Source organism: Plasmodium brasilianum, chromosome 13, assembly GCF_023973825.1.
Source record: "Plasmodium brasilianum strain Bolivian I chromosome 13, whole genome shotgun sequence".
Classification (NCBI taxonomy): domain Eukaryota; phylum Apicomplexa; class Aconoidasida; order Haemosporida; family Plasmodiidae; genus Plasmodium; species Plasmodium brasilianum.
Window position 1 is genome coordinate 1,754,940 of NC_090126.1, and position 16,665 is coordinate 1,771,604.

Consider the following 16,665-nt stretch of genomic DNA (forward strand, 5'->3'; position numbering starts at 1 on the left):
ACATAGATAAATATTAAATGCAAACAGTTCAAAAGTAATAAGACAAAAAGTGTTTTTATATTGATGTATTTAATTTAAACAATTAGAAGCACTGTCCTTTTTTCAAATTCTAAAAATAAAAAATTGTTTTAAGGTTTAATAAAAAATTTATATCTGTATTTTACTATCCTGTTTTAACAGTATATGTAAATAATTTACAATAGAGAAACATAACGTACGTTTTATAATGGGACGACTACAAGGAAAATGCAACTTAGAATAAATTTTTAACAACATGCAATCAAAATAATTCTCATATCAACTCATAATAATATTGAGTTGCGCATTTAAATAAATTTCATTTGACTACTTTTATATATTGTAAAAATATTAAAAGATTAAAAAATTAAGAAACTTCAAATAGTAAGAAAAAATTATGCTGTGTAATTTATTTATATTTCAATAATATAATAATTTATAATTTTTTCCTTTTTTTCCCTTAAATTTTTTTATAGCAATAAATGCGTGCATATTTTTAAAAATATTATTATTAAAAAAACAAAATCTTTTAAAATATATATGCTGCAATTAATGAAAAATACTTATTTCGTTAATTGTAAAGCAACATAAATTAAAAGATTAATTAAAAATATATTGGAAATAAAAATAAATATGAAGTTCTATTTTCACAAAAATAAAAAAAAAAAACAAAACAAAAATAGGAAAAGGAAAAGGAAAAAAAAGGTGTAGAGTTTAAAACGATTTACTTTACTTTTGTTATATATTTTTTTATAGACATTAATATTAATTAAAAGAAAATGTAATTTTATTAATATATATTTTCCTTTATATTTTTTTATATGTTATATTAAATCAATGATAAAATATAAAATATACAATAATTCATGATACTAAATAATTATCAACACGTAAAAATGTAAACATTAAACATTTAATCTAAATATGTAAATCTGTTTCTGCTTTAATTATTTTTTTTATAACATTTTTTTTTTTTTTTATATTTTTTTTTTTTTTACTTTTTTTCGTAAATTTTTTTTTTTTTTACATTTTTTAATCAATATGTTTTATTATATATAATATTTTGTTGCGTTTGCAGAAGAAGAGGAAAGGTATTCTTTATCTAAATGAAGTGACGATCAAGAATATAAATTTTTTTCTTTAATTTTTACTATAATAAAACAATTACAAGATATATACATTCATATATATATATACATGTGATATACATATATACGTATACAATGTACGTTTACATAAACATGTACTAATACATATATATATATTTATACATGAAAATAATTCTTTAAAAAATAGAAGCTTCTCCAACTTTAAAAGTATATAAAAATTATGTTCGGAAATAAAAGAAGTAATTAAAAAACATAACAAGGAATATGCAAAGAAAGGATTATAACATATTTCAAGAAATTAAAAAAAATAAAATGTTTAACCAAATAAATATAAGAAACACTCGAAGTTAAAAAATTTTTTCGGATGTATTCATTAGAAAAGATAGAACATAAAATTAACCAGGCAAAATTAGTATTTCTCAAGACAAAATGAATTCTAATAAAAATGTTATTAAAGTATATAGGTATTATAGGAGTAATGACCACAAAAAAGTTTTAAAGTATGATATTCATCCATTTAAAGATGTTAAAATGGCTGTTTTAAACTATTTTGTTAAAAAACAAATTATTCATAAAAAAACACACACTAAGCGCAACCGCAAATGTAATATTTTTTTCTTTAATTTAATTAATTACAGAAAATATAAAAAAGGAATCATATTGATACTTTTAGCTTATTTTCAAATGATATACGATATAATTTTATTTTTAATTAAAATATACATTTCTATTTATATATGTTATATATATAATTTTAAAAAGTTATGGTTTTTGTTATTATGTAATTGTTCTGGTTATGTATTCAAGAAATATAAATATTATATTTTAAATAAAGTAAGTAGAAAAGGTAAAAATATATATGTAGAAATAAAGAAAGGAGAAGAAAAAGACAAAAAAATATTATCAATTATCAATTCAAATAAAGTAGCAAAAAATTGTTACATGTACTACTACGATATTGATAATAATAAGTCTGTAAAGCTATTTAAAAGAAATAGCTGTATTTATTGTGTTTTAAGTAAATTTAATATTGATATATTTTTTTGTTTCAAGGGGAAATCTTTTTTTTCCTTAATAATAAAGGATGAAATTACAAAGAGTAAGAAAACATTCCGATGTAGTATGTGCCGCAAAAATTATAATAGTAATAATAATAGTCTTTTGAATAATAGTCATGAGAATATGACTAACTGCAATACATGCTATAGTAATAATCGTCCTAGTTACATTGGAAAAGTAACATATGTTTGCGTAAAAATTAAAAATAAAGAAATTCAACTAACATCTTTTCATGTACGCAGAAAATGGAATTACAGAAAAGCTGTAAAAGGCACATTTAAAAAAAATGTATATAATGTAATAATATATTGTAAAAATGCGCATAATTATTTTAAGAGAAGAAATATAATTAATTACAGTAGAATATGTTTTAGTAATATAATTAAAAATTTAATAAATATAGACGTGCAAGAAGTTAACTATTATCATCTTCTTTGTTATAGAATGTATGATGTTAATGAAGCAGATGATAGTGGTTTATGCAATACGTGTAATATTTCACATAAAAATACTTTATCAGAAGTGAGAGTAAGGGAAAATGTTTTTATTGACAAAATAGAAGAGATAATTAAGAAACCACTGAATTTTTTTTTAATGAAAATTATAAAAGATTTTAATAAAAACACATATTCAATAATTCTTACAAAGGAACTTCATAATGTAAATGAATCAACGTTAATAATATGTTTTAATATTTTTAAAGTAATAATTATTCAAAAGTTAATTAAAGTTAATATTGTTATATACTACATAAAATTTATAATAAATAGGGCGTTAAAATATAATATGAAAAAAAAAAAGGAATTAAAGATGATAAGAAATTTGTGTTATAATTCGTTACGTAGTAAGGAATTTTATATTGTAATAAAATATGGTACAATTATAAATATATTAAAAGAATATTTTATAAATTTCTTTTTTATATTTCTGATTAATAATTTACTTTTTTCCGTTATATTGTTAATATATAAATTTAATTACTTAATTTACTATGTCCTTTTGAATAAACAATATTTTCAAAAATCACAAAAAAATTACTCCTGTTCAATTATAAAAACAAGGAGAAATTCTATGTGTATTTTTGAGTTGTTATTTATTTATAATATTGAGTTAAATGTAAAAAAAGTTAATGAAAAAACATATATATCATCCGCAGCAGAAAGGGAAGAACTGGAAATGGGTGAAAATGTGCACAATTTAAGGAAAAGCCAAAACGAAAATTTGGAAATTAATTTAAAATATTGTAAAATAATGAATGTAAATATGATAATGAGTTTTCATATGAATATGAATTTAAAAAGTGTTCATAATAAATTAAGAAAGGATGGAAAATATAGAAGAAAGAAAAAAAAAAAAAAACGTTTGAACAGGATTACGAACATTGAGAGGAACTTAAGAAAAATAAAGAAACTCTCCCCATTATCAGAAGATTGTTTTAATTATGCATACTTTAAGAATTTAATGAGGAAAAAAAATAGTCTTTATATTTTTGTGTTAAACTGTTTTAAAAATATTCTTTTGAAATATAAACACATGAAGGTGCTACACCTTAAATTGGGGTGGCGGAAATGTGGAAGTGATGTTAAGAATCCCATGAACATTTTCTTTGAGAAAACATACTCTAGTAAATGTAGCAATCGCAGTAGTCGTATTAATTGTAACAACTGTAGCTACCATAGCAATCGTAGTAATCACAGCAATCGTAGCAGTTGTAGTAATCATAGCAACCGTATTGATCATAGCAATTGCAGCAATGAAGATAACAATGGTAACAACATAAGAGATAGCAACAACAGTAGTAACAGAGACAGCGGTAGCAATAACAGCAAGGGTACGAACAACAATAGCAGTAGCAATACAAATAGCAATGGTAATACCAATGCCAACAGTAACAATGCAAGTGGCAGTAACTACAGGGGAGGTAGTAACCAGTGCAAAGGGGATAACGGTAAGAATAGTAATAATGGGGATGATGACAATGAAGAGGGTGATGAGGAGAATAATAAGAAGAAGAAAAACAGAGATGAAATGGATGAAAAAAACAACGAAGATGCTAATAACAGCAGCAAAAAAAATAGTAACAATAACAACAACAATGAAAATGACAATAATGTGAAGGAAAATAAAAACGAATATGGGCTTCAAAATAAACAGGATAATGAACATCAAAATAAAAACGAAAGTGCACATCAAAATAAACGCTCAAATGAAAACATCAACTTAGTGGATAAAAAAAAGAAAAACGAAAAAAGTAAGAGCACAGAAAACAAAGGTAAAGGGGAAAACCCAAATGGTGATATAAGCCAAGTAATTTTAGGAAAAGAAGATATTCCTTCAGTTAATAATAATTCTTCCCTATTAATAACTGAAAAAAAGGAAACGAGTAAAAGAAAAAAAGAAAAAAAGATAGGGAAAAAAAATTGTTATCAAGAAAAAAATGATAAATACTCATTGAATCTTCTTATTGCAGAAAATGCATACAAAATTATAAAAAATGGAAGAACATACAAACAGCAAGAGCCACTTCATAATTTTCAAACACATAATAATTTTATGTTGAAAGAAATGGTATGGATGAGTATAGATTATTATGAAGAAAAAAGATGGAAAAGAAATGTTTCCAAAAGATTTAGTTACCTGATGAATAATCATTTTGAAGAAAGGAAAAAAAAAGATAAATATTTTATATCGTCTCAAATATCAAATGATATTAAAATGTTTTGGTTTTTTATATTAAATGAAATTAGACCTGATTTAGTTCCAATAGATCTAGATCATAAAATTAAAAACAAGCATGTTTTAAAGAAAGATTTCTTTAAATCAATTAAAAAAAATTTACAAATAGAAGAAAATAATTTTCAAGTTGATAGGAATAATATCTCGTTAAATAAGCAGTGCACCACAAATGTAAATCAATTTTTAACGAATAGCGATGCATCGGACAGAAGGGGAAAAAAGTACCAAACGGACCAAACAGGAGAAAACTCCAAGCGTAATTCTGATACGCTTTCTAAAGATTCTAACCCAAGTAGTATATTCGACATTGCTTGCAACATGCTCACATTTAATTTTATGAATAAGAAGAAAGATGATCAGAGTTGTAACGATCTTAATCTTACTACAAATAGGAATAACAAAAGTGGTAGTATGTACAATTCACCAAATAGTACAAACATTGATACGAATGGAGATTCTTTGAACATTCGGAAGAATAACGATAGTAATAATGGTAATGATATGAGTGATATTAATGAAAGTGCTAATGGTGACTATAATAATGATAGTAGTAATTGCAGTGGTGGAAATAGTGGTAATAATTACGTACATGCTTTGGATGAAAAATTCATAGCTGCCTTTGAAAATTATGAACAGCGTTTTATGAATATTGAGGAAAATGTAAATAAGGAACTACTATATAAACATGAATATAGTATTAATAAAAGAGGGTTTAAGAGTTCCGAAAATTTTAACATTGATGAACATATGAAACAAAATACTCTTCATTACAATGAAGAATATAATTATTACTACGCAGATTGGAATAACTATCTACATATAAGTAATCACTTGTTTATTTATTGTTTACTTTTTATGAGTATTTCTCTCATTGAAGTTAATGAAAATATTTTTTATCAAAATGATCACATTTTAAATGATAGTGAAGTAGAGCACCCAAATGAAGGGAATGATTATTTAACCCTAACAGGAAACCGTTCGAATTTGATGATAAGAGATAATGATATGAAACAAGAATGTTATCACCCAAAGCATAGCAAGAAAAAGAAAAAGGAAAAAAAAGAGTATAATGCTGCTGGTGAGTATGAACAAGGGGAAGTAGAAGAAGCACAAGGTGAACAGGATGACGAAGAGGAACAAGAAGAACAAGAACAGATGGAAGGGCGTGAAGAACTGAAAGAACAGAAGGATGAAGAAGAGGAAGAAGAAGAAGAAGAAGAAGAGGAAGAGGAAGACATCGAACCAAAAGAAGGGCACAGAGGAGAACAAACGAAGGAAGGTCAACTACTTAAACTAAAAATAGTAGATAAGGAAATCAAGAGCGAAGCGGATGAATTTGACGAGGAGGTATATAAAGAATACAAACAATATGAAAACAAATATCAAAAAATATACCAAGTTGATGTTAATGATAATAGGGATAATGATAATCTAAGAAATAACTATAGCTTCCATAATAGCAAGAATTATATGGATTATTATGAAAATATGAAACATTCAGACAATAACGTTTTGAGACTTCCTCCTTTAAACAATGGAAATGTTAAAGAGTTAATTGTGATACCTTATTCCTCTGTTGATAATATAATAAACAAAGAAACGTATGTATTAGGAGGGGAAAAAAATATAAATGAATATGTTAACGAAATAAAACAAAAGAATGTAAACTTTTTTATGAACCATATGGAATTGTATGGAGGGCAAATATATCCTTTCGAATTTGGATATATTGATGATTTTTATAATGATATTCGTTTGCCTTTAATGAATTTATCAGAATACGATGAATTCACTTTTTTTTTATATTTATTTTATATAAAAAATTCTCCGCATATATTAAAAAAGCAAATGAAAAAAGAAAAAAAAAAACGCAAAAAAGACTTTCCAGATATAACATCAGCAAAGAAAAGAACACCCAGGCGTAAATTGAACAAAGTAGAAAACGAAAAGGATATAGAAATTATTGAGGAATATGAAAAAGTATCAGCAAATGAACGTATTTTAATGAATGTAGAAGAAGAAATTATTTCACAACAGGAAATAAATTGCGTAGAAGAAGAAAAGCAGGTTATGCCCTATAAACAAGAAGAGAAGGAAAATGGTTATGTAAATAAAATTACACAAAAAGATGATGTACAACTGTCAAAGGAGAATACTCTTTTTGTTGAGGAGCACGTTGAAGAGAATTTGAAGGAGTGGAACGAAAAGAGGGAAGAGTGGGCCATGGACGAAATTATTTTTCTTCTCATTTTGACCAAGACATATATGAAGTACATAAATATTGAAGAAGTCAAAAAGGGGGGGGAAATGGAGGAAGCGCAAAATGTGGTTGAAGTGGTAAAAAAGAAAAACATTGACAATAAGAACTTCATTACAATGATCTGCTCAGAAGAGGAAAAAAAAATTGAAAAAAATTTACCAAGTGACAATTCAACGGGTAATAATATAATATCAATGAGTAGTATATTGGATGAACGAAAGGTGGATGAAGATGAGCACAGAAATCATTTACATAAATGTAATGGCATGAGAAACGAGAAAATCAATGTTAATGAAGGAATATATGTTGAAATGGAAGAACATAGGAGTATTGAGATGAACAGTGTGAACAACTCAGTTGTGTTTACCCCTGATAATAACGAAATAGATAATGGTATTGAAATTTTCGAGAATAAAAATTTTGAGGAAAAAATCAAAATGATTGTCGGTGACACATTTAAAAATATTAATTATGTTAATAATGATAATTATGATAATTATCATAATTATCATTATTATGGTAATTTTGGTAATTATATATATCTTATAAATTGGGATATTATATCATTAGCATTAGCATCTTATAATAAATTAAATCACATTTATGAAATAAACAGAAGCGCAAATGAGTGTAAGGATAAATTTTTATCCATCATAAAAGGAATTTCATATGAGAATATGAAATCATTAAATATGCATGCTGAGCACTACTTAAGTAACAAAAAAATGCGTAAAAAACCATTGAAAAAATTAAAATTTCTACCCATATTTTCGTCAACAAGCACCACTATATTATTAGACTCTTTTAATAAATACATGAATGAAAAAATTGAGGGGTATAAGATAAGGGAAAGAAGTTGTAATAGTGAATCAGTTAGGAATTCTGATAATTTTACAGTTGATGAACAAGTTGAGCAATATGAAAAAGAGAATGAAAAAATAAGAGCACTGAAGCAACGAAAACAGGGAGATGATGTATCTAACATAAGGGAGAAAAGTAGGGACAATAATGATGTTCTACCAGATCAAAAGAAAAGAAGAGAGTTGTTAGGTGCGTTATATAACGACTTATTAGAAGGAAACAATACAATAAATTTTATGTCGAGTATGAATAATAAAAATAGTAGCAGTTACAACGAACGGAATAGTAGTATTAACGCAGTGAATGAAATGAAGGAAGAATTGAATGATCCATATTTGCATAAAAATAGTAATGTACTTATAAATTTATATAAAAATGAAAGTTATGTTAATAATTTATTTCCGGATTTTTCCGAAAATACTAACGAATCTTCAGAAGGAGATTTGGATTGTGGAAAAGATAGCTTTTTTAGTTATAGTGACATAGAAAAATTAACATTAAAATTAAATGATTTGACATGTATAAAATCTGAATGCTTTAAAGAAGGGTTTAAAAGTGCAAAGGAAAGAGGGAAAATGGTAATTGGAGTTAATGCGCATATGAAAGATGAAAGCGGAAGTAGTGATATGCAAAGAGGAGTAGAAAATGATAAGACAAATGAGGGTTATAAGCAATATAGAGAGGATGAGCGAATGAAACTGCGAGAGAATGTAGAAGGGGCAGTATGTGATGGTGAAAGGGAAGACAAAAGTGACTCATCAGAAAAAGAGATGCAAGAGGAACAAGAGGATCGTATGAATTATCTTCAAAAAGGAAAGGAAAAGCAGCAATTGCAAGAAAACCAAGCAAATAATACGGATGAAAATATGAAAGGGCAATACGGTGGAAGTGAAAATAAGGTAGGGAATACGTACACAGAATATAATTTAGAAATAAAAGAAAAAAAAGTAGTAGAAGCGGTTGGAGGGGTGGAAGCAGTGGAAAGGAAAGGTGGAACAAGAATAAGGGGTAAACACGATTGTGCATTGTTTGACGAAGCGAATAGTAAGGATGACTTAGGTACGTTGCACTTATCTTGCAATTCAAACGTTGTATCAGGTGAAATGATAAAGGATAAAGAGAAGAATGAAAAAAATTTACAAAATGATAAGTTAAACGGTTGGAATAGTTTAAAAAGGTGGCTGTGTTCTATATGCAAAGATAAAAGAAATGTTAATGAATTTATATCATTACTAAAAAATAAATATATTGTAAAAAACAAAAATTTTTATAAGATCATTCAGAATTTTTTAAATAAAATAAAGCCTATTGTAGGATATTATAATAGTTTGTTAGACGCACTAAATGGTGAACTTAATTATAAATTACCGAATAATGAATACGTCAATGACATATGTACAGAAAAAATAGATAAAGAATTTGTTAAATTTATTAAAAAAATAATTGAATATGATAAAAAAAGAAAAAAGAAAAATGTAGAGAAAATAAATAGTATATCCTATAACAGATTTTATAATCATAATGATTTTTTTATATATTCACCAAATGAATCATATAATACTGTAAATGAATTTGCACAACAGATATTGAACTATGTTCCTTATGTTGATGACAAAAAGAAAAATAATATTAAAAATATGAGAAAACGATTTGAATGTAAAAATTTAATATCGCAAATTTTATTAGCTGATTATATTTTAGATAAATTAAAAAATTTTCCTATGGATAATTCTTTACTAACTGCTACAAATAACAAAGTAGTTGATAAACAACTTTTAGATACACGTTTAGAAGCGTATACACAATGCATCAATGATAATTTTAATGAAAACGATGATATATTTAAAACGGAAAATATATATACAGATATGGTTGTAGAGCAAAAGGAAGAATCATTATATAAGGAAAATTTACATAATTGTGACATAACAATAGACGAAAACAGGGATAAAAGTGTATCTCGTGATAAAATTATTGATAAGAAAGAGATTGAGGGACCCACTCCTCCTGACCAGAAGGATTTACCGATGAGCATTTATAGAGAAATGAAGAAAGTGGAAGATGAAGTGTATGGCAAGATTTCCACACAACATACAAGTAATAAGGAGATAAGTGAAATATGGCATATTAGTAAACCCGACAATAGTGTTAACACTAGTGTTAACGATAATAGTAACAGCGATGTACCTAACAAAAGTAGTAAGAACAATGATAATACTAAGGTAGTCTTATGTGATGTCAATTTCACCGATTTAACAGGAAACTCCATGAACAAAGATGGACATAAGGACATTAGCAATGACTTAAGCAATAAGAATAACAATAACGTCTGCAGTGAGGTCAGTAACCATATTATTAATGATAATTGTAACGTTAATGGTAATATCAATGGTAGCAGCAGTGGTAACAATAATAATGATGATAAAGCCAATTTATCTGTCTGTGCGGAGCAAGCCAAAAAGAGTGAAGAATTTTTAGAAAAAGAATGTAATGTTTTTAGAATTGAATCGGAAAATACAGTTGATCAAGGAACCACTGCACATGTGTCTAATAATGGTCTTACACCATATAAGTTAAATGAAGAAGAACATAAATTTGAAAAATATATAGATTCATCTCTCAATCAGAGCAATAATCTTAACAGCCAAATTAATGGTAAAAGTGACAATATTAGTAATAATATCAATAATATCAATAATATCAGTAATATTAATAATATTAATAATAGTAGCATTAATAATAATAGTAGTGATATTAATAATAAATGCAATAGTAATAATAGCGGTAGTAATAGGAGTAAGAATAACAGCACGAATTTGTCCAGAATTAAAGAGGAAACTCAGAAAACAAAGAAGACATCAGCAAAGTCAAAGAGATCATCTATGTCACTAATTAAATCTTATAAGGGAAGTATAAATGAATCGTTCAATTTTGATAAACATTTAAAAAAAAACACGAAAACAGAACTGCTACTTAGTAGTAGACAGAAATCACTACCAATTAGAAACACACAGAAAGCAAATAAAACAACGAAATATAAAACATCAATAAGTGTATCTAATTTTTCACAAGATAAATTGAAGAACAATAGTATATTAAATTATGTACAGAATGGCAAAGCTTATTTGTCAAGTAAAGCACAAGCGAAAGCTCAAATGATGATGAATAAAAATAACACAATTAATAATATATCTCTTATTCAACAAGGGCCATGTTCTCAAGGAGACGCACGTATACAAAAAAACAATCCACTAGTAGACGAGAAAATGGTAAATGCGCATAATAGCAGCAGCAAAAATAATTACAATTATGATCATAGTAGTATAAACATTAAGAGTAACGGTAGTAGTAACAATCGCAATAACAGTAGCAGTAACAGTTGCACTAATAATAATGATACATTAAATGGTCAGAATCCCATCAGTGTTTCAAATGATCACCAATTTGTAAATAATGGTAAGTCAAATTTCCCAAATAAAAAACAGAAGTTGTTAGGTAATATATATAATAGTACTTCGAGTAAAAATTCATCAAGTGAAAATATAAACAAAAATATAATAAATCAATATGGAACCCCAATTAAAAACATTCAAGACTACTGTAATATGAACCAGTCGCCTCGAAATTTGCATAAATGTTTATCTAACACAGAAAGTATACATTCAAATGCTTCGGCAATATTACAGCAACAGGTGCAAATGTCGGGAGATTCTCAATTTATTAGTAGGACAGATACCATGTTTAATGTGAATGCAACTAAGCCGTCGGGTAACCTACCTTCAAGTACTTTCATCAACAATAACGACAGTAACGGTAATAACAACATCAGTAACTGTAATAATAATGTGTACATTTTTTCGAGGCAAGGTAACGAAGATGGTAAAACCATTACCCCAATACATGCTTTTTCACAGAACAGTAAGCACATTCCTATAAATGCTAGTAACAACCAAGTGCTTTGTAACAAATCGATATTGTACGAAAGTGCAGAATTAGCTACGAAGCAAATGGCTGCAAGTAACGCATTAAATAACTCTAATTCAAGACAGATGGAAATATTATTGAATAATACAACAAAAAAAATACCATATTCGTTCAATAATAATAATTTAATTGTCGAAAAGAAAATGTATTCTATGTGTATGGAAAATCAAGTAAAGGAATCAGAAGTATGTGCAGCATCAGAAGCGTCAGTGCCATCAGTAATTTCAGTAGTATCGTTATCATCATCACCATCATCAGGAGTTACAGGAGCAGCAGGTTCAACAATCTTAACATCAATGCACAAAATGAATGATGAGCTACTCATGGTAAAACCTGCATCAGATAAAAACTATCTGTTGTCCAATTCCCTTAATTCGCAAGTAATGCAAGAGAGCGATAACCAATTAAGGATTTATCATGATCAACATATAATGAATAATCCAGATATAATAAATAACGAACAAAAGAGTTTTATGGATGTAATGAACAAAAACGTTCCTAATTATAATTATGGAGTACCAAAATATATTAGCAGTAATATGCAAAACTTTAATTCGATTAATAATGAAAATAGATCAAATATGCTGCAAAATTATAATCAACCAAATTATGCAAATGTGAATAATAATTGTATTCCCTCCAATGGATTACAAAGTCAACATGTGCAATCCTCAAATAATTCTAAAAAGGTTTTACATTATCCTACTCACCCCATTTCAAATCTTGTAAATATGAACAGCACAAACATAGATAATAAATTAGAGAACGCGTCATCACCTGATGATCCATTCATTAAAAAGATGAAATGTACCAATCAGAACAGTGGAAAAAACGATATGAACGATGAAAAGAGAAGCATATTGTCTATATTAAAAAACGCTTCAGACAAATCAAACCTATTCCAAAACATGCTTCAGACGAAGCAGCCAAGTGATGTGGATGCTATTACTCCGGACAGTAACAAAGTACAGCAAAATTATGCACTTAGTATTAATAGCAGTAGCAACATTAATAGTAACAGCAATAGTAACATTAATAGTAACAACAATAGTAACATTAATAGTAACAATAACAATAACAGTAGTAGTAGTAACAACAATAGCAGTTGTAGTAACAACAACATTAATATTAGTAAAAGCAGTTATGTTGATAATAATGTCTATTCAAATATGCCATCAGTTTTATCCAACTCATTACAGCAATCACATGTGCATATTAATGATCAAAAAAATAATTATATTTACAGTGCTTACGAAAGAGATTCAAATAACCAAATACCCTTTAACACACAAGGAAATAACTTACAAGGAATAAATCAGCAGAATGTTAATATAAACAATATTAACAATATTAATAATACAAATAATACAAATAATATTAATAATACAAATAATCAAAACATGAAACATAATAATGAAAATTTGCAAAACAGAAAACCGGGAAATTCAAATTCGTACGTCAATCAAATGAATTTTATTCTTCAAGTGTTGAATCAGTTTAATGTGAACTCAAAGAATAACATTCCTGCAAACGTGAATCCACAAAATGTAAGTAAAGCTATTATGGAGCAAAGCTGTTTGAATCAGTCAAATATAAACCAGCCGAACATAAACCAATTTAGCACCAACCAGCCGTACGCCAACCATTCTAATATGAATCAGTCGAACATCAACCATTCTAATATGAACCAACCGAACCTAAACCAACCAAATTTAAGTGCACCATTTTTTAATCAACCTACTAGTTCAGTGCAGAATGCCAATAAGAATATGGGTATATCCCCATTTCATTCACCAACCTTAAAAGGAAAAAATGTAAAGTCATCTTTTAATGATAATAATGTAAATAATTCTAATATGGTAAATATGGGTTTAAAGAGTAGCCTAACCAAGAATATAATACAGAAGGTACCGCAGAAAAATGTTTTTTCTCCGCAAGATATGATTCAACAGAAATTAATTTTGCAGCAGCAGCAGCAACAACAACAACAACAACAACAACAACAGCAACAACAACAACAGCAGCAGCAGCAACAACAACAACAACAACATTATCAACAACAACAGCAACAACATTATCATCAACAATTATTGCAACAAAAATTACAGCAAGAATTATTTCAAAAGGCTTATAATGACAAGGAAAATCAACCAAGCTCCCATTCACCATATCAGGAAATATATAATCAGTGTACACCAGAAAATCAAATGCATAATGATCAAATACGACAGCAAAAAATGTTGCAAAAAATTCAACAAGAGCAAATACAAAAACAGTTGCAACAACTGCATTCACAGCAACTGCACCCACAAAATATGAGTCCTCAGCATCAGTTACAAGTACATCAAACAACACAAGACATGCATACTCAACAAGAACAATCCCCGCTAAGAACGCAGAAATTGAAACAGCTGAATCAGCAGCAGCTACATCCACAGCAGCTACATCCACAGCAGTTACATCCACAGCAGTTACATCCACAGCAGTTACATCCACAGCAGTTACATCCACAACAGTTAAATGCGCAGCAGTTAAATCCGCAGCAGTTAAATCCGCAGCAGTTAAATTCACAGCAGTTGCATCCGCAGCAGTTGCATCCGCAGCAATTACATTCACAGCAATTACATTCACAGCAGTTACAACAAATTCAGATGCAAAAACTGCAGTTTCAGCAACAGGAATTGAAAAAGCATATGGAACAAATGCAACAAAATATCCCTTTATCTCCTCAAAAAATGCAACAAATGTATAATGTGAAACAGAATATTATATTAAATGAAGAAAATAAAAAAAAGATTAAACAGAGGCAATTTGCCATACCTTCAAATTCTCAAGTTTCTAATATACATCATTTGCAACAAATAGGAAACCAAGATGAACTTATTTCTAAAGAAATTTTAAATAGTAATATGAGCGGAAATATGGCTGGATATATGAGTGGAAATATGACTGGAAGTTTTAGCGCAAATATGGCTGGAAACGTTAATACCAATTTGAATGAAAATGCACTACATATGATAAATAGAAAAATGTCAAATAACCAAAATAAATCTAATAACCAAGACCAATTTATTTCGTACGATTCATTTCAGCAAGGTCTACCTTTAAACGAAATTGATGTAAAAGACATGAGAAATGTTGATAATAGCGTAAATGAAAATAATATTTTATTAAACCCATCACAACCTAGAGATATTTGTAATAATATCCCTCCATACATTCTACCTAATAACGGAACATCTTTTATGACCCAGAATTCCCACTATAAAATAAATCATAAAAATAATAATAACAATTCACAGCAGCCAAATAATTGTTAGTTTCGTGTAAACTATTTTAGAGCATGGAGGAAGTGCGTGTATATTATATTTTTATGTAAGTATATATGTTTGTGGGCGTGTGTACACATGTTTGTATGTATGTGTGTTTGTACGTGAGTTTGCATGTTTCTTTGTATGCGTGTTTTTATAAGTGTATGTACGTGGGTTTATATGTTCGTATATATATGAGCTACTTAAAATAATTAGGAGATATAGATTCTTGTAAAACATCAGATGTTTAATATGCGTTAAACATGAGTAAGAAAATGTGTGCCTTTATCAGAATTATATGCATTTTCAGGAAAAAAATGTGTATTATCTTCCTTTTTATTGTAATTTCACCTTTATATATATTTATATGCTATTATATATCAAAAAGAATGACATTACTGTTATATGTTATAATAGAATAATATAAAAGAAGCCAAGATTAAACACAAGGTAAAAAGAAAAAGGGGAATATGTGTTTTAAAAATCTACAAATTTTCAACAAAAAGTAAAGAAGATTTGTTTTTTTTTCCTTTTTTTTTTTTTTTTTTTCATTATAGTTTACCCTAGTTTATGTTTAACATTTGTTTGGAAATTAAAAAAAAAAAATAAAAAATATATGATCCTCATTCCTCATCATTGTTTCAAAATATATTTACTTTTTTACCTTTTTTAAAAATATTGATATTATTTTTGTTGTCCACTTTATTACACCTTCATGCATTCTTTTTCATTTACATCCATACATTTTAGCTTTATTGATGACATCATTTTATTACATATATATATATATATATATATAATGTGCTTATAAATTAATGAATCAAAGAAGCTTTTTATTTTTTTTTCTTTTTCCATACATAATTATTTAATTTTTTTTTTAATTTGTATTAATTTCCATTATTCCTTTTTATTGACATTTATTGTTCACATATTTTTATTATTATTTTTTTTTTGTTTTTTAAAAAAAAAAATTTTGATGACGAAATGACGCAGTTTTTAAAATCCTAAAAATATATTATGTGATCCGTAAGTAAATAATCATAATGAAGGTACACAATTATATGTCATGGAAAAAAAAAAAAAAAATTCGGACTAAAAAAGAATACAACTACGAAGGGTGTATCTTTTTTTTTTTTTTTTTTTGTAGATTTATAAATAATCCTTGCATATTTATATAGCATAAAATAATACTGTTTGTATCATTCGTTTTTATTATATCAATTTTCTTAACCCTTAATGAGTTTAAAAAATGAGAAATAAAGAAATGAATAGGTAAAAATGAAAGGACACAAATGAAGGAATACCAAAAAGATCTTACGTTGAAACG

At 27.1% G+C, this 16,665-nt stretch overlaps 1 protein-coding gene across 1 annotated transcript; it reads left to right on the plus strand.

Moving 5' to 3' along the window:
* Positions 1 to 1,556: 1,556 nt before the first annotated feature.
* On the plus strand, positions 1,557 to 15,347 carry MKS88_005041 (uncharacterized protein; the record flags this gene model as incomplete). The annotated part of the gene is made up of 1 exon (XM_067218267.1): positions 1,557 to 15,347. One exon carries the CDS (start codon positions 1,557 to 1,559, stop codon positions 15,345 to 15,347), a length of 13,791 nt encoding a protein of 4,596 aa, XP_067071417.1.
* Between the last annotated feature and the right edge of the window lie 1,318 nt (positions 15,348 to 16,665).